General features: G+C 42.7%; 1 protein-coding gene across 1 annotated transcript; it reads left to right on the plus strand.

Annotated features, from left to right (window-relative positions):
* Window positions 1–24050: 24050 nt before the first annotated feature.
* LOC147457348 (uncharacterized) lies at window positions 24051–24683 on the plus strand. The gene has a single exon (XM_086513571.1). The coding sequence runs from the start codon at window positions 24192–24194 to the stop codon at window positions 24519–24521; it is 330 nt and encodes a 109-aa protein (XP_086369697.1). The 5' UTR covers window positions 24051–24191; the 3' UTR covers window positions 24522–24683.
* The last annotated feature ends 902 nt before the right edge of the window (window positions 24684–25585 follow it).

Below are 25585 nucleotides of genomic sequence, written 5' to 3' on the forward strand. Positions count from 1 at the left end.
AATTATAGACCTACCAAATAAGGTCAAGGGTAGGTGGCATGCATACATGCACTATGGACGGCTCACTCTTGGAGGTATTCAAAAGAATCATCCAAAGAAGGACCCCACAAGGACCTTGTGCAGTGGAAAAAAACGGTCGGTTTTGCTGAATTTTTAAAGTTCACTTGCTCTCTGAATTTGAAAAGGTGATACAAACAAAAGTTATAGCTCGTGGGCTGAACTTTTTCCTCAAATTTTTTCATATTTTTTTGAGCTACGAGCTGTGAGCTATGATTTTATTAGTGGACCCCAGTTTTCCCATGCTATGCAGCCACACTCTCTCTTCCACTTTATCATTTTTCTTTTTCACACACACTTCTCCACTCATCATCCCCACCTCTCTCACCACTCCTCTCTGCACCCTACTCACCTTCTCCTCAACCTTGAAGAATAAGAGAAACCATGGTGAACTCATACCTCCCACACACAATTCCATTCCAAAATTGACCACCTAGTCTCATTTTTCCTCCTCCAATTTACCCATATCTATCAAAAAAACCACAAAATTCAGCCTCTTCTCTTAAAAGACAGCATCATGGTGGTTGATTTCTCAGCTTCAATTACCTTTTCTCTCAAGGAAGGTCAAGAGTGGAGAAAAAATGTACCGTCAAAGCTAGTGGACCGTTAATAAGCGTCAAAATTGGCCCTACTCAAGACACTTGGAGCATCAACCTTGTAAGAAATCCACCTTTTCTTACCTCTTAAGAGTTTTTCTTCCTTATTTTTATCCTACATGGATACTCTCATTGTAAATATCCAATTCCATTTGTAAATTAATACTAACTCTACTAACACTAACCCACTATGAAAAGTCCTATCACCTTCATTTCTCTCCTCTCTCTTTCCCCACCAACTTCTTGATAATTCCAAGCAAAATAAATTAGATAAATTGCTGAAAATATAACCCAACCATGGTTAGAGGAGTAACCCTAGTCTTTAAAATTGCTATAAAAGGAGGGTGTAGCTAGCACAAAAGGGAGAGCCATAAGCAAGAGCACTATGCTATAGCTTGAGAAGCCAAGCTCAACCTCTCTAGAAGGAGCTCTTGAGTGGAAGCTCATTGTCTTATGCATGTGCATGTGTTGTAATAGGAGATTAGCAAGGGAACTCTATGCCATTGTAAGAGAGAGAGTGATCACTCAATTGAGAGTAGGAAATCTATCATATCTCCTACTAGTGTAAGCCCAACATTTGCTGAGTCAAGGAGGGTGGATTTGGACTAAGCTTGGATACTTTGTCTCTCTTCCCACGTGAAGTAATGGACAACAATGATGTGTAAGTGTCTTGGTGTTTTTTTTTTGTTAAGTTCTTGATAGCTTGTCTCTAGTGTTGTCATCAATTTAGCCATAAATCCCACATACTGTAAGAGGGCGACAGGGTGGAGAGGACTCCCCTGGCCTTAAGACAGTGAGTGGGGTGGCTTTTCTTGTGATGTGTTGTGGTGTAATTTACTCAAGCTATGTTGAACAAATACTAATATCACTTTGATTGTTCATGACAGATTTGTAAGAAGGTATTAGTGCAACAAACACCCCCTCCCCCTTCTCTCTCTTTCTTACATATATAATTGTGTTTGCTTGATCATTGCCGATACGTTTCAAAGCAGCCCGAGCACTATCTCTCTCTCTCTCTCTCTCTCTCTCTCTCTCTCTCTCTCTCTCTCTCTCTCTCTCTCTCTCTCTCTCTTCGCGTCCTAGTTCGCATCCAAAACTAGGTGGTGCCCCAAATTTGTGTAGGGTTAGGTTGCGGGTTTGTGTGTGTGTTTGTTGTTTTTCCAACCCCAACCCAATTGATCAACACGGGAGCCTTGAAGGGTGTCTAGAGGTTGCTCTTCTTGTTGCCCGCCCCGGACCGCTTCAGTAGTAACCATATCTAATCATAGACTACAAACTTGGCTAGATAATGAGTAGTTTCTATGGGTTTCTAGAGGTCATAATGCTAAACCCCGTTTTTTCGTGTTTGCTGTATTTAGCACTTTATCATTTCCCCCAAGGTTCCAATTGTAAGCGATCCATTATCCTTTTGACATGCTCCATGTCCCCTTTTGAATCCAAAGGCCCAAAGAAAACTAAGAAAACATGTATATAGTATCGTATTGAGCGTGACTATAGAAACTTTGATGATAGGTCCGCAGAATGGAAAAAATGCAACTTTTTTGTACCTATTTTTTTTTCCCAAAACAAAATTAGTGAGGTAAAAGCAACCATATGTTTTGGTTACCAACCCATTGAAGTTAACGGGGCATTTTATCTCATGTCCTACAAAAATCCCCACTCTTATTTATATGCAATCAACCATAAGAAATTTCTGTTTTGGGCAAAATGCACTGGTCCATCAACTTTGGAGGCTTGTAGTGACCAAGGGATAAGAAAAATTACAAGTTTCTCATTTTTTCCATATGTAGTAGTTATTGAACTATAAGCTCATGAAAGGATTTTTCAAAATGAGTGGATCTACTATGGTTTTGGAAATTTTTCCCAAAACCTTGAAAGGACACTTTTATGTCCTGTTAGGTTACCATTCTAGTGTTAAGGTATCATCTCAAGAAGAAAATCCACTTGAGGAGGATGCAAGTCCACCCAACAAATAGGGACACATGATCTATGAGACCAACTCACGCTTGCAAATAAGATTTTGGAATTGTAATGGGTATCCATGGAATGCAGGAATTGGCATTGATGAGCTTACCAATGACTCCGATGTGATACTTCTTGTTGAAACATGGGAGCATGATGCGCAACGAATTCTTGGATTTGACAAATACGATGTGCATTCTTTGATGTGGGACAAAAATGCAAAGCAATGAAGAGGCCAAGGAGGCATAGCATGTATGAACAAAAAGGGTTTGAAAGATGTTTCTATTTTCAAAGAAGATAAGTATAAACGCTACTTATGGCTGAAAATCAGCCCACCAAATGGTCAAGTCATGTTTGTGGTTGGTTGCTACATTCCTCACTATGACTCCAACTTTTATGCTCGCTTCAATATGGATAGAGATCAGCCCTTTGTTGAACTAGAGGAAGACATTTCTCATTACAAGGATCAAGGTGAAGTCGTTGTTTTTGGAGACATGAATGCTCGCACAAATATGTTACAACACGACACACAACAAGTCAACATGCCGCATGTCTCAAGAGGATTGGATGATTCATACATGTATAATTGAAGTTCTAATGATGCAAAAGAACTGGATCACTATGGAAAGTCACTTCTCCATATGTGCAATAGTACCAGAATGCTCATTGCAAATGGTGTATCTCTATGGCAAGGCACCAATAACTTTACATGTAGAAAGCACAATGGTGATAGCGTCATTGACTATATGTTGTTCTCGGAAGCCACTCTAGAATGCATACAAAGCTTTACACTTGGTGAATGGAATCCGGAATCGGATCATAGGATGTTATGTATTGACCTCAAGTGTGGTAAACGGCTCGAGCATGTAGCCTCCAATCATGATGTGAATCATTTGTACCTACATCTAGACTTCAAACGAGCACTTATATATGCTGGTATGGTGGACCAAATGTTAAGCATGATAGAGCATCAAGAGAACCCAAAAGTTTTCAAGTAATTTTCTCTTGTGCGAAGGAATGATTTTCGGTGAAACACATGTCTTGCAAAAGGTCTAAGAAGGGTAGCACCAAGAAGAAATGGTTTGACATGGAATGTAGTCAAGCCAGAAAACACTTGCTAAGATTGGATGCAATCAAAGACAAGGAAGTTTACTTGGAATGTTCACACACATACAAAGCACTTGTTCAAAAGAAGAGGAGAAGGTGGGAAGTCAAAAACCCACTTCTTTAGTGCAAGATAAAGCACATGCATGTGGCAAGTTTTGGAAAAATCTAAAAGGCAAGCGTGTTGAGAGCTTTGGTGACTTGACTCTTGAGGATATGTATATGCATTGCAAGAATCTCTATGAGAAACCCAATGTTGATAAGATGGAGTGTTGTAGCTCCCTTCCTTTTATGTCTCCCTTCTTTACCATTGAAGATGTATGCCGCGCACTTGAGAAACTTACCACCCGCAAGGCAGGTGACCTTCAAGGTGTCAAGGCTGAAATGATTAAATGGACAAGCAAGAAAACACGATATTGGATATGCGATATGTTTAACCTTGCACTTCAATATGGCATGCCTCATGATTGGAGTGCAAATTGGATCAAACCTTTGCACAAAGGAGGAGATGTAAACAATGTGAACAACTATTGCACTATAATGGTTGTTTCTTTGATGGCAAAGTTATTTGGATGTATCATGGAGATGAAGATAAGTGAATGGGCTGAAAAGAATGGCAAACGTACGCTTGGTCAATCAGGTTTTTGAAAGCATCATAGCACTATTGATCACCTTGTTACTCTTCGAGTTCTTATGGAAGCGTCTCAATTGAAAGGAAAAAAGTTGTATTGTTGCTTTGTGGATTTCAGGAAAGCTTTTGACATGGTACCGCGAGGAAATCTTTGGAGACGTATGCAAAGCCTTCAAGTGCCGAGAGATTTTATGCATGCAGTCTTTCGCATCTACCAAAAAGTGATATGTCGATTACGTATGGGAGATGGAATTTCAGAATTTTTTGCAAGCACTATTGGTGTCAAACAAGGATGCCCACTTTCCCCAACCCTCTTTGGGCTACTCATTGATGACTTGGAATGCATGGTTCTTGATTTTATGCAGCAAGAAGACATAGAAGAGGTTAAGATCGGAAATGTGGTGATCATGCTTTTGCTTTATACCAATGATGTAGTGCTCTTAGCACATACCTTAGAAGATGCACAAAAGCTTATGAGTGTCTTGGAACGCTTTTGCCTACATAGCGAGCTGATCGTGAATAAATCCAAAACCAAGGTTATGCTTGTAAAGACCCTCAATGACGAAAATCCATGCATTGTATACAACAATGAGCAACTTGAAGTGGTAGATCACTTCAAGTACCTTGGCCTTGAGGTTCCATCCAATCATAAATGGAAGGATTGTGCAATGCGTCGCTTGGAAGCCAGAAAGAGGCCTTATTATGCATTTGAGAACATGTGCGATGCTGGAAAGATCAAGTGTGGGGCTCTCAAAGAGTACCTCTTTGACACATTGGTGACACCGGTGCTTCTTTATGAAGTGGAGGTGTGCGGTGGAAGCATCGGGAAGTCTACTTGGAGAAATATGAACCTTGCATGGGCTTTGTAAGGAATCCTAATTTTTAGGGATTACGGCTAATGTTGTGTGGGGTTTAGGGGGCAAGGGCATTGAAGAAGGTAGTTTTGAGTAGGCTTTTCTAGCCTTTTTTTTAGACAAATGTAGGATGTGGAGCTAAAGGGTTACTTTCTCTCTCTAGTTTTTTTTAAAGTGAAGGAAGCATAGGGGTGTGTCCACATCAACAAAAACGTGGGTCACAAAGAGACAAAATTTGACTTTTAAAAAAAAAAAACATTTTTACTTGTTTCTAACTTAAAACTCCCTCCCAACATATATACATATCCAAAAATAATTTTTTGACCCATTTTTTAACACACAAGCTTAGAAAGTCCATTTTTTCAAAACTCTTTTTCCCCAAAAAGTAATAAACATTTTGTTCTCTCCTCCTCTCTCCTCTCTCCTCTCTCTCTCCCTCTCCTCTCCCTCCCTATCCCTACCTTCCTCCTCCTCCCCAATCTCTCCCTCCCCCCCCTCCCTCCTTCTCTCCTCCCATCTTCCTCAACCTCTCTACCCTTCCCCCTCTATCTTTTCATCATTTGCTTCCTCACGCAACAGCTTCCATGTTGCTCACGGACATCACAAATGGTTTGCTTCCACCACCACGTACTCCGCACACCAAAAGCATACATATTCGTTTACCCACGGCATTTGCACCGAAGACCACTAATGAAGGTGATCAAAAGTCATCACAGGAACGTCGCACCGCTTGTGAGACCAATGTTGACATTTGGGTGCATGGCCATTTGTACCCTTACGATCTTATAAGCAAACGAACGTATTTATCCATTGAAACTCTTGCACATTCGAGACGAGCACGCAAACGACAAGTGACAGCCACAAGGTGATTTGGTCTTTACTTGCATGATGCATTCTTACTTCACACTATTTTCTAACATTTATGTTTATTTGTTGCTAGAAACTTCATCCAGCAGGCATGCGGTGGAACAAGCCAAGATGATCGAGTCAACCTTCTCACTAGTTGTCTCAATACCCAGGATGTGATTTCTATCTTACAATCACCTGGAGGTAAGCACATTAAGAATGCAGTCACCAAGGACCTTAGGCATAAATTAAGAAATGTGGTTAGTGATGATGGCGTTCAACAAGCTTGTGATGAGGCTGGAATTAGCACCAAAGCCTATCAGGCTATTTTCCAACTCCTAAAGAATGCCCTCAAAGAACATGGCATTGTGGAAAACCTATTTCCCGTTCCTCACAAGGTCAAGCTCGCAAAGAAGGCCACAAACGAAGATGTGTTCTCCCGCATTGGGACATACCTACACTTGAGGACACAATGACAACTTCCCTTTATGCTTCGTGCGCAACAAAGACAAGGGGAAAAGGTAAGAAACAATCCATAAGACCTTCGGAGAAGGGCTTTCCTTACACAATGTGGAACAATATTTTCGTGGATCTTAGAAGGCTTCAAGAAGCCATGCTTAGATTTTACGCGTTACCTGAAGAAGGTGACACACTTTACTTTTTTCTTTGGTATTATTCTTAGTATAACTCTGAAGTTTAAGGTCTTAGCACTATTTATTTTGTAGTGCTTGGCACAAAAGTCGCTTTTGTGCTGAAACTCGATGAGTGTCAAATAGTGAAGGGCCGAAGGTTAGAGAGGCTAAGTGTCACTCTAATGAACGAGGCCCTTCTGCAAACCAAGCGAAGGGATTCAATCGAGCCATCTCCCACCCCATCTTTTTGCGTGCAATCAGAGAAAGACATTTGGTGGTTGGGTGCTATTGAGGTGCCAAAAGAGACCAATGGAGTACTTTCATGGATTTTTGAGAGAACTCCATGGATCACAGAAGTAATACACTCCCAAATGGCAGGTCAAAAGTTGGAGATTGAGGGTTTTGGTAGTTATGATGTGGAGTGGCACTTAGGTGGGGATTTGAAGACCATAAAGTGTTTGCTTGGCTGCAAACAAGGGGCTTCTTCTCTCATGCCTTGTCCATTTTGCACTCGAGGGTACAAACCTAATGGAAACAAATCACATAAGAGCACTACAAAGGCCGGTTCCATGCTTCCATGGCAAGGGCATGGAGAACAAGGGTTTAATTTCCTACACACACATCTCTCTCTCTCTCTCTCTCTCTCTCTCTCTCTCTCTCTCTCTTTAATTTCCTACACACACACACACATCTCTCTCTCTCTCTCTCTCTCTCTCTCTCTCTCTCTCTCTCTTTAATTTCTTATACACACACACACACACACACATTTCTCTCCCTTTCTCTCTTTAATTTCCTACACACGCACACATTCTCTCTCTCTCTCTCTCTCTCTCTCTCTCTCTCTCTCTCTCTCTCTCTCTCTCTCTCTCTCTCTCTCTCTCTTTAGTTTCCTACACACACATACACACACATTTCTCTCTCTCTCTCTCTTTGATTTCCTACACACACACACATTTCTCTCTCTCTTTGATTTCCTACACACACACACACACATCTCTCTCTCTCTCTCTCTCTCTCTCTCTCTCTCTCTCTCTCTCTCTCTTTTCTACACACACACACACGATGTAGCTTGAGAGAGAGAGACACAAAGAGAGAGGGGGGGGGGGGGGGGGGGGGGGAGAGCTATCAATAATACCTGTGCTGCAGGTTTCCAAAGGCAGATCTGCGTGCGCGCTCTCGCAGGCAAAAATGACCGCCTGCACGCGGATTTTGTTTTTTTCCCCAATTTTTTACCGTCGATATACGCGTGGAAATACGTGTGGAAATACGCATGGAAACACCCAGCTTTCGGCAGGCATTGCCACGTGTATTTCCACGTCTGTATCGACACGTATATTGACGAGCTGTATGCCCATCGAAAAGCGTATGGAAAGGTACGGTGCGTCGAAAGTTGGGTATTATGTTGTAGTGTTGGAGGTTTGGATCTACATTGGCTTTATTTAGTGTAAGAGGCTATTCTCAATTTCCAAAGTCAAGCAAAAAAATAGCCATTTATTAATTCTTGGCGGCACGTCCACATGACCATCTTTTCAACATGGCGGGCCCCTAGCTGATGTGCATCAATCGCCAAAGGCTCCCCATGTGCTAATTTGCTTTGATCCTTGGACCTTGTGACGGGAGCAAAGCGAACCCCGAACCCCGACGGCCTCTAAAACACCGGGGACCGAATGGCGCACCTCGAGCCTGTCATGGTAAAGCAAATAGGGGGCACCACCTAGCTTCAGCAGCTAGGACGCAAACAACACACCACCATAACAAATTTTTCATCCAAGAGAGATGGATGCTTGGGAGTAATGATGAAGAGGAAAGGGAATGAGATCAAGTGAGAGAGAGAGAGAGAGAGAGAGAGAGAGAGAGAGAGAGTTGATGAAAAAAAAGTGAGAGGTGACATGGAGAATAAAGTAATTACAAGAGGGGAGAGAGGGGAGTGTGCTCAGAGGTGAATCTGTGTGCAGATGTGTGTGAACACAAGAAAAATCAGGTAACCACCGGGTGGGGATGGGTCTGTGGGCACCTTTTTCAGTGAAACTGAGTGTGTGTGAGTGTGGGGGAGGTTATTTAGCTACAATACAAGAGATATGGCGCCCTTTAGAGAGAGAGGGGGGTATTTGGGTCATGGGATATGATAGGAGAGAGAAAGAGGGGGTGGGGTATACTATTTTGGAAGATAGGGTAGGTTGCATGTGAGTTAGGGTGCATTATTGGTGAGTTATAATGCATTATTGGTGAGAGGTAGGGTAGCTTGAGGGGAGAGAGAAAGGAGAAAGGACAAGGGGAAGAGAGAGGGGGTTGACCTTTTGAGTGGAGAAGAGGAAAAGGGACACACGGCGGGGCAACAGTGAAGAAAAAAAAGGCAAGGTGGGGATGGGCTACCCCGCAAGCATGAGGTGGTCTATTTTACCTTTCTTATATATTTATATAATCATACTTTATTTTTTTCTTACTTTTTCCAATGCCTTTTATCACTCCCTCCCTTAGAGGGAGTTTTCATGGGGTGGGGACGAGAGAAGAGGGGTATGGGAGCTTGGCTTGTGAAAAGCCCCCATCATTAGCCCTCCCCTTTTGGCTAGAGACGTTCATGTCTCTAGCTCATCTGTTTGATCATTATCGTCGGACGTGGTGGCTGATGGTGTGTCCTCATCTGGAATGTGAATTGGTGGAGCCTGGTCAAATCGAAGAAAATAAGGTTTAAGTCGCCAACCATTTACCCTGGTTTTATGAAGTTTTCCATCAGCCTCCATAAGCTGGTAGCTTCCATTGGCATACTTTTTCCTGACGATGAAAGGACCTTCCCACTCTGAGACTTTGTAGTTGCACTTCAATGGGCAAGATTGCTTCCTTACCAAATACTAGATGATACGGTGTGAATCCCAAGGATGTACGAAATGAAGTTCTGTAGGCCCATAAAGCTGGTAGTAGATACTTATCCCAGTCTCCAGGATGATTGTTTACCTGCTCGGTAATAATTTTAGAAACCATTCCATTTACCTTTTCAACTAGGCCATTGCATTGAGGGTAATATGGTGAAGAGTGCCTCCTTGTAATGCCCAGTTTCTGCATTAATTCTCCTACCAAGTCTGCTCTTAAACCTGGCCCTCTATCAGAGATGATCTCTAAAGGTGTGCCAAACCTACATCATATGTGCTCGTAGATAAATTTAGCTACCTCTACCGCTGTGATTCTAGTGGTGGCTGTAGCCTCTGCCCATCTAGTCATGTACTCGACCCCCGTGATAATGTATAATTTTCCTGAGTTGGCCCTAGGTAATGGCCCAATGGCATCGATACCCCATTTTTCAAATGGGCCATATGAGAGAATAGGTGTCTGTGGTTCAGCCATAAGTGACCTAGTGCCGGACTTTTGACACAACTTACATGTTTTGCACCAGTGGTGTACATCACGGTTGAGGCTAGGCCATATGAAGCCTGCCTGCAAGATTTTCCTACTTATTATGTCTAGGGCAAAGTGACCACCACAAACCCCGTCGTGACAGCTAGCAATTACTCCCGTGATTTCCTGAGAGAGAGGGACCTTCCTAAGTATTTGGTCCTTACCCTTACAGTACAAACCGTCATTGATGAGTCGATACCTTGTGGCCTTCCGCGTCAGCCATTGCTTCTGTCCTTTTGTTAAATCTGATGGGCATTCCCCTGTTTCCAAAAAATGCATGATGTCAGGCAAGGCATCACTTCCTTGAAATAGAGGGAGCTTTAGTTTTATTGCTCCAACCACCACTTCCTGTAGTCTTTCACTTGCTAAGGCATCTGCTTCTTGGTTTTGAGCCCTTGAGATATGGTGTATTTGAACTTCTTCAAACTTACCCAACAAGGTTTTTACACCACTTAAGTGAGTCATTAAACTAAGATTCTTGCATGTCCATGCTCCATTTACTTGCCTTACCAGAAGTAGAGCATCCCCAAATACATTAAGGCGTTGTACACCTTGCGAGACGCACCATTGTAGACCCTTGGTTAGTGCTGCATACTCAGCTTCATTGTTAGAATGTGAATCTAACAATTGGCCCAACGAAAATACCTTTGTCATCAAAGACCACTATGCCTGCAGCTGCTTTGTCGGACGCTCACTTGTAGGCTCCATCAAAGTAGAGAGAGTATTCTCCTTCTACCATCGGTGGTACTGGAGGTAATCTGACTTCTCCTTCCTTAGATTGCTTCTCCTTCCCTTCAAAGACTTGGTAGGTCATGAGTCCCCCCAAACTTGCCCTTGTCGTGCTTTCTACCTGTACCGTGTAGTCAAACTCTTGCAGACGAACTAGCCATTTAGTAATTCTAGCAGACACATCCATGTGTTGTACAACATAGGGAAATATTTCATCCGTGGTTAGAATCACAAATTGCTTAGGCAGCAAATATGACCTAAACTTTGTAGTTGCAAATCTAAGAGCTAGGACTAAGTGTTCCACATGGGTGAAACCTTTCTCTCCTGCTGTCATCATTCGACTAGAGAAGTAGATTGGCCTCATGAAAGATGTCGTCGTATCCTTTTGGAGTAGCAAACCCCCAATCAATCATCACCAACACTTCAGGTGACATAGAATTTTTCATCCCACTTAGGTGGTGAGATAGTTGGCAGAGTGGCTAAGACCTCCTTTACCTTGTTGTAGTGATGTTCGCTTTCCTCGTCCCAAGTGAAAGTTGATCTTTGAGTGAGTTGTTGCAGTGGAAGAACAAGTTGTGACAGTAGATGTATGAATCTACTTAAGTACCTCACCTTCTGTAGAAAAGAGACCAGTTGACGTGCGGTCGTTGGTGAAGGTAGGGCTATGAGTGCGGACACCTTACTTGGGTCGGCGTTGATACCTCTTGCTGAAATTTCATGGCCTAGTAGAATGACTTTACTCTCCCCAATGTGACATTTATCCACATTTAATTGACCACCTAGGCTCTGCAACCTGGCCAAACCTTCAGTTACCTTTTCTAAATGTGAAATACGGGAGCTACATATACAAAAATCATCAATGAACACTCTTATGGATGTTCCAAAGAACGGTTGAAAAACATATGTGACATATCTTTGGAATGTGGCAGGTGCATTTGTGAGACCAAATGGCATAACCCTGTATGCAAAACAACCCCATAGCGTGATAAAAGTTGTTTTTAGATGATCTTCCAAGGCTATGCGTATTTGAAAGTATCCAGAATAACCATCACAGACGGTATAGCATTCAAAACCCGCTACTTCATTCAGAATTTCATCCAAGAAAGGGAGAGGAAAGTGGTCTCTCTTTGTAGCTGCATTTAGTTGTTTGTAGTCAACACAGACCCTCCACTTACCATTCTTTTTAGGCGTCACCACTACGGGTGACACCCATTCTGAGTTTTCTACAGCATAGATGAATCCCACCTCCAGCAGTTTCCTTACCTCGGCCAAGAGTGCCTTTTCTTGTATGACCCCCAGTCGTCGTAGCTTTTGCACAACTGGTTTTACCCCTTACTTCAGCTTAATATGATGTTCCACCACTGTAATGCCTGTGATTCTTTCATAGTTGTAAATGAACAGGTTAGGAAATCCCATCAACATTTGCAAAAAACTATCTTTCTCCTCAAGTGTTAATTCCGTAGACAACATACCCTTCAACCTACTTCCTCCTAGGCTAGGTGATTTTCTCTCCTCTTCATTGGGTTGCCCTTTTGGTGATGGATCATCAGTTGTGCTTACCCTTTGTGGATCCTTCATAATGATACCCATCACATCTATGGAACTGTCACTTTCGTCGATGGATGTGGTCTCCTCCTCAGAACTGGAAGATTCGCTAGTGGTTTCATCTGCCGATGTTTCCAGATTCATTTGCTTCTGCTTGCCAATCCTCATGTCGTAGTAGATTGTCTCCCCTTTCTTACCGGTCATGCGTAGAAGGCCAGTACCCCAGTTCTTTTTTGCCTTCATGGCCATCAACCATGGCCTTCCCAAAATTAGTGGATAGCCCTCCCCCTTAGTAGGCATCACAAAAACATCTACCTCTACCTCAGTGTTGAAAGCTTTGATTTTCACGGCACTTACCACACCCACACACTTTACTTTTGCGTTGTTTGCCATCTTTGCCTTACATGGAGAAGGCCTGTCAACCTCGAGCCCTAATCGAAGCATCATAGCTTCCCTCATTACACAGATTTGTGCACCTCCATCAATGTAGGTGTTTCCAACCCTCTTTCCTTTTATGTTTACGTCGACAATTGGAAGGATGTCATCCATGTTGCATCCCGAAATTGCTCCGGCTACCTTTGTTTTGGAGCGTCTTGTACTTACCATTTTAGACCATTGTCGCCTTACTTTAGGTACAAGATGTAGCAGCTGTGGCCATGTAATCTGTGGTCCTTGATCTGCCACATCCAATGTTAGATCATAGGGCTTAGAACTTTCCCCTAGCTGGAAGTCGGTGATGCCCAATTTCCGTCGTGGCCTGGATGGCCTCTTGCTAGTTTCTCCTCTCATGCTTCTCTCATCATCTGATTGTGTAGCCTTCTCCCTCCTAGCTCTTTTCACAGTCATGGCCTCAAGTGGTTCTAAAAAGGTTACCTTCTCCTTACCTTTGTCCCTCTCCTTTGCTCTGGGTGGATCCACTACTACGGCTTTTCCTCTCTCTTCTAGCCTTATGATGTCTACAGGGCGATTAGGTGGTCGGGCTGGTGGAAGAGGTGGAATGGATGCTTGTAGTGGTGTCTGGGGTGGACGTAGAATTTGTGTTGGTGGGGTTGGTGCTCGGGGTGGGGGTGTTCTTTCTCTAGGGGGTGACAATTGGTTCCTCCTACCTCCTCTATTATAGTTTTGTCATGGTTTGGGACAGTAGTACATACCGTGACCGTCTTCTCCGCATTTGTAGCAATGATACTCCCTGTTTTGTCGTCGTGCTCTTCCAGGGTCTTGATCTCTTTCTTGACTCCTCCCTTGTTGTATTAAGTGGACAGACAAATTCTGCAGTTGGTCAGTAATATGGGCCAACATATCTTGTTGGTCATCTCTTACCCCAAGAGCCGGTGGTAGTGGTGGAATGGTGGTTGTCATAGTTGCTGGCCGATGCGATGTTCCTGCTTCTGTTGACTCGGTTTCTTTGGCTTTCATTCGCAGCTTCTTGTCCTTAAGGCGAGCAATCTCAACGGCTAACTCGTACGTAGCCGGGAATCTACCTTTCACCTTCTCCTTGAGAAGCGGCCATAAGCCATGCGTGAACCGATCTTTTTTTAGGAAATCGGGTGCGGCTTCCCCCCTTGCCAGTGACTCAACCCACCGTTCCCACAAATCCACAAATTTGGACTCATAGGTGGCATATTCTAAAAGACCCTCCTGCTTCAAGTCTCTCAACTTGTCCCACAACTTTTCTGAAGTGGTACCTCCCCCAAAGCGCCTCTTAAAAGCGGTTTTTAAGGGTTCCCAGTCATCCTTGGTTGCTTGTGGAAGTGCATTGTACCACGATCTAGCTTCTAACTTCATGAGAGGCTTAAAGATTCTAACCCGGGATTCATCCGTATCTTTGTTGCTCACTACACATGCTACTTCAAAGTCATCTAGGAAGTCTGTTACCAAATCCTCCCCCTTCTTTCCTTTAAATGTTGGAAATGCTACACTTGCCATGATTACTGAGAGAGAGCTAGAAAGACACACTGCTTAACTTGCAAAAGTTTTTTTTCTTCTTTACAAGGAGGCGTGTATACCCTCTTATACTAGGACATAGATTAAAACTTCAAACGGTACATGCCTTGTACCAAAGGTAGGACAAATGGTTGATCTGATGCCAGAACCTCAAAAAATCGCTCCCCACCCAGCATGGTGTCAATGACGTGCTGGTAGTGAGCCTTCAAATCCAGTATTACCTTGATTGAGCGTACACGTGTTGGTATGTGTGATCTATCTTGAGGTAGGTTGTAGTGATTCATATGAAGCTTAGAGGTGCTTAGTCACTGTCCAAGCTTGTGGGAGAGGGTGGTGTTCTTTCCTGAAACAAACTCAGTAGATCCCAAGTTTCTCTAGTGAGAGTGTGAGCCAATGATTCCGTTATCTGTGTTGCAGCATTAGGTGCGACTTGAAAACTGACTGTGATAATTACCTCGGTGACTTGAGTTACCCGATTCTCAAAGTAGAATAGTGTTGATTCTCTATTGTGTAGAGCTCCTTCCATTTTGTTGTTGTGGGTTGGTTGTAGGTTGCGGACATGGTCTCGACCTTCTCCTTCTTCTTCTTGGCACTTGGCCTACGTATATCCACTGGGTTTGGCGTGTTGGTTGACTCTCCCACTACAAATCGATTACCGTTACACCTGGCACTCGAGCTTCGATGGAGATGCGGAGTTCGTCTAGTTGTGCTTGGAGCTCTTCTTCTTCTGTCGTCCAATTATAAAATCCTGCTAGCCATTCATCCATTCACAATAGTTTAGGGGTTTCACTCTTGTAAACTGAAGGGTTTCATGAAAAGATCCTCAGTGGGGGCACCAAATGACGGGAGCAAAGCGAACCCCGAACCCCGACGGCCTCTAAAACACCCGGTACCGAATGGCGCGCCTCGAGCCTGTCATGGTAAAGCAAACAGGGGGCACCACCTAGCTTCAGCGGCTAGGACGCAAACAACACACCACCATAACAAAGTTTTCATCCAAGAGAGATGGATGCTTGGGAGTAATGATGAAGAGGAAAGGGAATGAGATCAAGTGAGAGAGAGAGAGAGAGAGAGAGAGAGAGAGAGAGTTGATGAAAAAAAAGTGAGAGGTGAAATGGAGAATAAAGTAATTACAAAAGGGGAGAGAGGGGAGTGTGCTCAGAGGTGAATCTGTGTGCAGATGTGTGTGAACACAAGAAAAATCAGGTAACCACCGGGTGGGGATGGGTCTGTGGGCACCTTTTTCAGTGAAACTGAGTGTGTGTGAGTGTGGGGGAGGTTATTTAGCTACAAGACAAGAGATATGGCACCCTTTAGAGAGAGAGGGGGGTATTTGGGTCATGGGATATGATAGGAGAGAGAAAGAGGGGGTGGGGTATACTATTTTGGAAGATAGGGTAGGTTGCATGTGAGTTAGGGTGCATTATTGGTGGGTCATAATGCATTATTGGTGAGAGGTGGGGTAGCTTGAGGGGAGAGAGAAAGGAGAAAGGACAAGGGGAAGAGAGAGGGGGTTGACCTTTTGAGTGGAGGAGAGGAAAAGGGACACACGGCGGGGCAACAGTGAAGAAAAAAAAAGCAAGGTGGGGATGGGCTACCCCGTAGGCATGAGGTGGCCTATTTTACCTTTCTTATATATTTACATAATCATACTTTATTTTTTTTCTTACTTTTTCCAATGCCTTTTATCACTCCCTCCCTAAGAGGGGGTTTTCATGGGGTGGGGACGAGAGAAGAGGGGTATGGGAGCTTGGTTTGTGAAAAGCCCCCATCACTTGCTAACACATAACCCTATTTGACCTGTGTCTCCCATAGTTGGCACTTGCCTTTGTTGTTACTATCCAAGAGTAGCGTGTTAGAGGAGGAACCACCAAGACCTCTCTCACTTGCACCCATGCATCTTCAGTTATCCTCGGCATTGTGCAATCCTCTACCCACTGCTATGCTCTAGTGTCGGCGGTAATCCTCGCTCTGTAGAAATGCCAATCCATTAATGCATACAACATTCGCCCACAGGCTATGCACCTTTGAACATACCATTGGGGGAGTTGCAAAACACTGAGAAAGGCAGCATCGCGAGCTTGTGGAATGTTGGCAGCTGATTGTTTGTAGCTGATTCCTTCAATTTGTGTCTTTCTCTGCCCTGTGACAAGATCCGTGCCCTTTGTTTTTCCTATATTCTACCCATGATCTTCTCGAGCCTCCTCCTCGTCGCACCCTCATGTAGCTTTACCTTTACATGCTTGCCAAGCACCCCCTTGTGAAGGCCTCAAGCCTCAAGGTGTGAAGACGATTCGGAAGCTCACCGACCTACAACAACACCCTCTTTCACTCTCACTACATAAACCACTGCTCGAAGCTGCCTAGGAAATCATTTGCATAGCACAAGCTGCCTTAAAATTTCCTCTCTTGCACTTGAGAGTGCCACCACTAATCTGCAAGCTCTCGGACCCGTTTTCCATGGTGGAGCTCACCTTGTATCAAGCCCTTACTAAGAGCTCCTTCTACATGCAAAAAAGCCAAAAGCCCCATTTCCATGGCCAAATTGCTTGGAGAACGCAAGCCATTTGCAACCTCACAACAGGCTCCCATCGCTTTGCATCAAGAGTGGCCAAAACTCTCATGAAGGGTGATTCTTGTGTTATTGAAAGCCTTAATCTCCAACGCAACACCAAAGCACTTGTATAAAAGTTGTATCCACTTTTGCATTGCTAAATTCTTTAATTGAGCATAGACACTGCCACATTGAATGGCCCCCTCCAATTTGCATTAAGCATCTCATTTTAGTTTTTCATATTCTACATTAAAACAAAAGAACATAAATCTATTTGTACTCCAATATAAAGATGGTATCATGATCAGAAGATTCATGCATCTACACACAAACATGAAGGACAAAAATATGAATAACACGAGAACGTGTAGAAGAAGAAGTGCGAGGGAGACACAACAAATACACAAACCAGGGAGACACAACGAATACACAAATCCGAGTCAACAATGAAGTCAAAAGCGACAACGACACAACTTTTATCTCTTCTACAATTATGATGTACTCTACAATTGAACCTAGGCATGGCTAAATGGCCACCTTGTGAACCATAGAGAGATGTATAATGTTGAACCTCCTATGATGTATTAGTGGACCATCACAAACCTTAGGTGAATCACTAATTTGGACTATTATTTGGTTTAAGGCTAGGGGGAGCTTGCTAAGGTAAACCTCCTCATGAAAACCATCTCTTCCCTATGACACATAATGTATGAAAGCATGCATGCATGCATACATCCATGACCCATGAACAACAATGCAATTATGAGCAGAGTCTAGACAAGTGTAAATTCCATCTATTACTATCTAAAAATAATTAGATAAATGTTCACTAGATACATCTATTACTATCTAAGAATAATTAGATAAATGTTCACTAGATAGAGTGGGAGAGTTGATTAAATTTCATGAAATCCCAAACATATGTCATGACAGCTGACCTCAAAAGAGACAATGACACAACTTTTATCTCTTCTACAATTACAATCTACTCTACAATTGAACCTGGGCATGGCTACATGGCTACCTTGTGAACCATAGAGAGACGTATAATGTTGAACCTCCTATGATGTATTAGTGGACCATCACAAACCTTAAGTGAAACACTAATTTGGATTATTATTCCATTTTAGGCTAGGGGGAGCTTGTTGGAGTAAACCTCCTCATGAAAACCATCTCTTCTTTATAACACATAATGTATGTAAACATATATGCATGCATGCATACATCCATGACGCATGAACAACAATGCAATTATGAGCAGAGTCTAGACAAGTGTAAATCCCATCTATTACTATCTAAAAATAATTAGATAAATGTGCACTAGATAGAGTGGGAGATTTGATTAAATTTCACGAAATCCCAATATGTGATGACACACTGACCTCATAGAAATAATTTGCCCTTGTGAACTAAATGTGTTGCATCCACATTTTCCACATTGATCCCTACATATAAATCTATTCCATCAGTGTTCGGGAAATATGTGTCTCAGCTTAATATCCCTACATATAAAGCCTTGCGCATACTGCCGAGAGCTCCTTATATGTGGAAACAAGATGAGTGCACTTGGCATTCAAAGCCGTGCGCATGATTGTGTCGGTGCCGCTGGCATCTAATCGACCTCCCAAAGCTGCTTGCACATCTTGGGCCATCTTCAATCTCTTCGGTAAGGCTGCTTGGTCCTGCGCTTTCACACGCTTCATCTTTACCTTCTGCTCTTTTCACATTTTATCCCAAAGCTCTAATTTTGACATGTCGCAGGCAAGAGGGATATCTTCCTTTAAATCTCAGCAATATACTTTCATATTGCCTAACACTGTCCTAACCTTGTGGTGGAGGTCCAATTCTAGAATCCCTGCTAGAATCTGCAACTTGTATTGGGCTTCACCTTGCAGTCTGTGCTCTGTGTTCTCTCATATAGCGCTAGTGAGGTCTTTGATGAAGACGTCGCTTTCACTAATCTGTTGTATGCGACCATCTGCACATGATGATATTGTCAAAATACATTCTTTTTGAATGGCACGGATAATACTTTTCTTTTGATGTGGCGTCATTTTTGTACTGGACAATAAAAAACAGCATATCAAATACAAATTTATGGTTGCACACTGCACTAACACTCTCACACAAATTCAGGCAAACCCTCAACCATGACTTGAAGACTTTAAGAAATGTGCATGGAAATATAGAGTGCGCGTGAAAACAACCTTCACTTTAAACTGCAATCTGTTACAGATGTAAAATGCAGAGCAAATTACAAGTGGTTTATAAGAACTTCATCCAGATAAAACAATACATGTTAACAATCTGAAACATTTCAGCATAGAGTGAATTTTTACCTTATAATTTTTACCGTGCGCACACACTAGCTCAAACAAAGCACACATCGACTTAAAGACTTTAAAAAAATCAGCAACATTGTATTTATTCAGGTTTTTAATCATTTTGAGATTAAATGGTATGTTTTGCTCATGTAATTACAATCAGTATGTCATTCCTAATAAAGTTATACATATCTGATAGAACATGTTAAAAATCTAAAACAATTCAAAGCCTCTTGGAAGATACATGCATCGTGATTTATATATTGTCAATTTTTTTTTAGCTCATTTAGAACATTGGAAGTATACCAAATCGGGCTAGGAAATTGCAAAGGATGTCTTGCTCTATAAAAGGATAGAAATTAATATTTAAAATGCATATTATGTTCACACACTTTTTTACATAGAATTAATTCAAATGTAGTATTTAAAATAGCAATGATAATTGATGCTCTTTAAAAATATATAAAAGAATTTTTAACATGCAAATCGTGTGCAAATTCTTTTTTTACAAAAAAATTATGTAAATGTAGCGATAAAAATACCGATGATGCTTGGGGTCCTTTAAAAAGATTAAAATGAATCGAATATTTAACATGTAAATTGTGATGATTAATGAATAAAAATATTGATGAATGATGAATATTTAACATTTAAAATAGCAATGATTGATGAATAGCGATGAATATTTAACATTTAAAATAGTGATGAATGATTGATGATTGATGATTGATGATTGATGAATATTTAGCATTTAATATAGCGATGATTTATGAATAAAGCATTCTTTTGAATATGATTAGCTAGTATATAATTTCATAAGAATATTCAAAAACGACAAAATGAAACAATTCAAACATTTGTATATGAAATATTCTTCACAGCCACGTAACCGACCAAGTATTTCATATACTTAATTCTTAAAAAATTAACTACACATGCACATACAAATTATATGACGCTCATACGGCTGGGCTAACGACCTGAATGCCACATTTATGCAAAATTAGATGCTTCTAACAAACGACACTCAATTAACCGCGTTACCGATTGAGTGCCACCTGAATCTAAGGAGAAATAATGGCTTGCGTACGAGCATCATATAGCCGTGTTACCGATCAATGCCCATATGTTTCTTGGGAAAGGGGAAGGAAAGTTGACTTACCATTAAGATACTAGATTTGCCACGTTACTGATGTAGTACTCAGACAGTAAGCCAGTACTTACCACAAGGACACCATCTTCCCTGCGTCACCGAGGTGATGCCCCCGTGGTAAGCATTGTTCCGTAGGACAGCTTACGCACACACTCTCATTGTATGGTATGGTACCTTATGACTGTCGCTGACAAAGGGCACGCTAGCACATAACGTATACACACACACAACACTAAACCCGAGTCGTGTGGTCAGGTACTCCGCTACTGCCGCGCACTGCGACGTAGAGTACGCTCCCACATGACCCCCTCTCTCCCTCTCTCCTCTCGACGTACCTGCAAAGGAGATCGTCTCTCTCTCTCTCTCTCTCTCTCTCTCTCTCTCTCTCTCTCTCTCTCTCTCTCTCTCTCTCTCTCTCTCTCTCACAAGATAGCTAAAAAATAACGCTGAGCAGGCCCGATCGGGGCCCTATATATATAAAATTATGCTGGCCCGCCAGGCTTTAGGGTTTCCCCGACAGGCTCGCAAGGAAAACTTTAAAGCCCGGCGAGATTTTAGTGGGTTTCAAGGTTGCCCTTGACCAGATTGTTTGTGATCATGTTAAGTGTAATCATGTAAATGTGTCAATAAGACCTTGTGATCACACAAAATTTGTGGTAATTACGTAAATATTAAATCCCTGCATGTGATATACTAGCTATGTCATAGACCTAGTAATTAGGTAGGTACTTTTCTCTACTAGATCAAGTGGCACCCTCTTCTCTAACCCATTGATTGGAATCATACTTTCTAATACATTTGCATTTAGTTAATCCCCTTTGAATGAGTTTAGCGATTGGATATGCACACTACTTAAAGCTCTGTAGTTTGTGCCACTACCCTAGACTACATTCATAATTGGGATATTAGGTCATCAAGACTCCTTTTTGTTAATAACCTTTCTTGGAGCAACTTGGCTGAATCTCTCTTGGAGGTTTGGAGCTACATTGGATTTATTTAGTGTAAGAGGCTATTCTCAATTTCCAAAGTCAAGCAAAAAAATAGCCATTTATTATTTCTTGGCCGCAGGTCCAAATGACCATCTTTTCAACATGGCGGGCCCCTAGCTCATGCGCATCAATCGCCAAAGGCTCCCCATGTGCTAATTTGCTTCGATCCTTGCTAACACAATTCACCCTATTTCACCTGTGTCTCCCATAGTTGGCACTTGCCTTCGTTGTCACTATCCAAGAGTAGCTTGTTAGAGGAGGAAGCATCAAGACCTCTCTGACTTGCACCCATGCATCTTCAGTTCTCCTTGGCATTTTGCAATCCTCTACCCATTACTATGCTCTAGTGTCGGCGGTAATCCTCGCTCTGCAGGAATGCCAATCCATTAATGCATTGCACATTCACCCACAGGCTATGCACCTTTGAACATACCATTTGGGGAAAGGCAGCATCGCGAGCTTGTGGAATGTTGGCTACTGATTGTTTGCAACACAACAGATTCCTTCAATTTATGTCTTTCTCTGCCTTGCGATAAGATACATGCCCTTTGTTTTTCCTATATTCTACCCATGATCTTCTCGAGCCTCCTCCTCGCCGCACCCTCATGCAGCACCCCCTTTTGAAGACCTCAAGCCTCAAGGTGTGAAGACGATTCGGAAGCTCACCGACCTACAACAACACCCGCTTTCACTCTCGCTACATAAGCCACTGCAGCTTGAAGCTGCCTAGGAAATCACTCGCATAGCACAAGCTGCCTTAAAGATTCCTCTTTTGCACTCGAGAGTCCCACCACTAATCTGCAAGCTCTTGGACGCATTTTCCATGGTGGAGCTCACCTTGTATCAAACCCTTACTAAGAGCTCGTTCTACATGCAAAAAAGCCAAAAGCCTCGTTTCCATGGCCAAATTGCCTGGAGAACGCAAGCCATTTGCAACCTCAGAACGGGCTCCCATCGCTTTGGATCAAGATTGGCCAAAACTCTCGTGTAGGGTGATCCTTGTGTTATTGAAAGCCTTAATCTCCAACGTAGCACCAAAGCACTTGTATAAAAGTTGTATCCACTTTTGCATTGCTAAATTATGTAATCGAGCATAGACACTGCCACATTGGATGGCCCCTCGAATTTGCATTAAGCATCTCATTTGAGTTTTTCATATTCTTCATTAAAACAAAAGAACATAAATCTACTTGTACTCCAATACACAGATGGTATCATGATCATAATATTTATGCATCTGCACACAAACAGGAAGGACAAAAGCATGAATCACACGAGAACATGAAGAAGAAGAAGTGCTAGGGAGACACAACAAATACACAAACCAGGGAGACACAACGAATACACAAATCCGAGTCAACAATGAAGTCAAAAGCGACAATGACACAACTTTTATCTCTTCTACAATTATGATGTATTCTACAATTGAACCTAAGTATGGCTAAATGGCCACCTTCTGAACCATAGAGAGATGTATAATGTTGAACCTCCTATGATGTATTAGTGGACCATCACAAACCTTAGGTGAATCACTAATTTGGACTATTATTCGGTTTAAGGCTAGGGGGAGCTTGTTGAGGTAAACCTCCTCATGAAAACCATCTCTTCCCTATGACACATAATGTATGAAAGCATGCATGCATGCATACATCCATGACCCATGAACAACAATGCAATTATGAGCAGAGTCTAGACAAGTGTAAATTCCATCTATTACTATCTAAAAATAATTAGATAAATGTTCACTAGATAGAGTGGGAGAGTTGACTAAATTTCATGAAATCCCAAATATATGTGATGACCCACTGACCTCATAGAAATAATTTGCCCTCGTGAACTAAATGTACTCCATCCACATTTACCACATTGATCCCTACATATAAACCTATGCCATCAGTGTTCGGGAAATATGTGTCTCAGCTTAATATCGTGACGTTTTCAATTTCAAAAATGCCGGTTGAGGGCAAGGGGAAAGGAGAAATTTCGCCCCAAAATAGAGAAAAATAGTGTAAAACCCCCAAAAAAAACAATGTAATTTATTAAAATTTCCTCTCGGAAAACTCAAGGAAAGGAATTTTGTATGTTTAAAAAATTGAATTTTCCCGAACACTGTATGCCATATGCACGCAGCCCACAGAACGTACAAAATGGTACTGTCCTACGATGGACCATATTGCACGTCGATAACTTTCGCTTGGTATCTGCTAAACAGATCCACAACCACATTCTGTACATACCGTAACTCAGCTAGTAATCGTAAATCTGCCCCTGATCGAGTAATCGGAGGCATGAAGAGCCACAGAGCAGTGACATATAAGAAGGATAGCGTACACACGATGGCAATCGGTCGTGGTAATTTTCTACAGCCCGGAAATTTTCTTCTAAGGAAGACCTCCAAGACATTGGCAAATCCATGAATGATGAAGTACATGGTCACTTCCCATGTCGCACTCCTCTGGGTCATGCAGCAGAAGATTAGCTCATGAAACAAGCCGGATACGATGAATGCTGCTAAAGTTGCAACTGCTCTAGCCCTAATTCCTGCGTTTGGAAATTCCTTGCGGCGTGCTGCGCTATTTGTTTCCACCTTCTCTTGTTTCCCTTTTTGTGATGAGGTCTCATGCTCTGGTCTTTCTGGTGACAGAAAATGCAATATAGGAACATACACCGTCTCTCTTAGCATGTACGACGCCAAACAATTCCATCGCCTGCCCCAAAACTCCGAAAGAGAGGAGGCCAAGAATGGCTTGTCGAAAAACTGGTGAAGCTCAAGTCTGAGCAGAAAACCAGTGAGCCCAGAAAACAAGCCGAGCACTCCTTCCAAACCAAAGTAGACAAGTAGGCAGTAGAGGGCATCACGAACCTTGTCGGGGATGCTGGGATGCCAAAGAACACTGAGGGTAGCACAGAAAGACAGAAATTGGAGGAGAGGAAGGAGAAGGGCAGCTTGAAATGTGCTTGCAAAGGTGGGTTTCGGACTGCGATCATCGGGGGGGTATGTTCTTCCTTTGACGCGAAGGGGCATGAGGGAGGTGGCAAGGAAGTAGAGGAAGCCATCGCCAGGGTAGTCGGGGTTAATGTCCCAGCAGCGGAGGAGGAGCTTGGTGGGGCAAACCCAGAGGAACACGAAAGCAAGGATAGATCTGGGAGAGTGAAGGCGCGTGGAAAAGGGCACGCTGGCGAGGATGGGCAGGCAGGGCAACAAGCATAACAGACGGGGAAGGCCCCGTCGAAGCCTGGGCAGTAGAAGGTATAGCACAGAGAGAGAGGCAATAGCAGCGGCGAGGCTCTGGACCTCTTGGTATGATCTCTCCTGCTGCTCCATAGCTAGCTTAGCTGCAGGAGAGGACGCTACTTCTCAGTTGTCACTGCCTCACACTCTAGCTCTCTCCCCAATGCAAGTCGCCAATCGCCTCTCTACACCAATCCAGGCCAAGAGAGAGATTTAAGCCCCAACTGCGTGCGACAAGGTAAAGTACTGCAGGACCTGAAGGCTGCAGATTCCAGAGGGACACCAAAGGTTCACTTGCGTACCGTCAGCTACGCCTCACGGGCGTGGGGACTCTGGGAAATGCAATCAATTCAGCGCCCGGACATTAATCGGGCGTCGCAGATTTTGTCGTAAAATTATACTCGAGAGAATTGTCTACTTTTGTACCCAGTTCAGGCTATGGTCACGCCAGGCTTAGTTATTAGTCATTTGAATTAATACTTTTTTTTTCCATGACAGGGGGGGCGCTTGTGGATAATATTAGAAGGACAAAATTACACATGATCGGATACAAAGTATGTCATGACCGTATACAATAACCAGCTCAAAAGACAGATAGTCTCGCCACCTAGTTACAAGGCTAAAATTCATATACATCATAATGTCCAGCATCTAGGAAGATTATTTCAGAACTTTTTCGATATGTTGGAGTAGCGTGTTCCCATTATTGTATTGCCTGTATAGCTTTTCGCCTTCATTCCTGCACTCTTCTATCATCCTTTGAAGGTGAGTATATGACCCATCAAGCAACAACTCTTGTTGCTTGTTTATATTTGAGCTGTTGTAAAATCCCATTTAGTCGGTCAACCCATTGTACTTAGCTTGGTAGAGGCGACACTGGTCCAGCTTCAGTTGGTTAACCTGCAGGTTAAGAGTAGCAAACACAGTTCTCAGACTTTTAGTCTGATAAGAGCCATCAAATAGCCTGTTATTCCTCTCCTTCCAAATGACCCATAGAAATTCACCCCTTATTCTGTTCCATACAACTGAAAAGGTGGAGTCCG

This window comes from Adiantum capillus-veneris, chromosome 5 (genome assembly GCF_014529385.1).
Source record: "Adiantum capillus-veneris isolate H3 chromosome 5, ASM1452938v2, whole genome shotgun sequence".
NCBI classification, from domain to species: domain Eukaryota; kingdom Viridiplantae; phylum Streptophyta; class Polypodiopsida; order Polypodiales; family Pteridaceae; genus Adiantum; species Adiantum capillus-veneris.

Excerpts from the sequence above, each read along its gene's own strand:
- LOC147457348 (XM_086513571.1), top strand. The coding sequence starts at position 24,192 with ATGCCAAAGAACACTGAGGGTAGCACAGAAAGACAGAAATTGGAGGAG.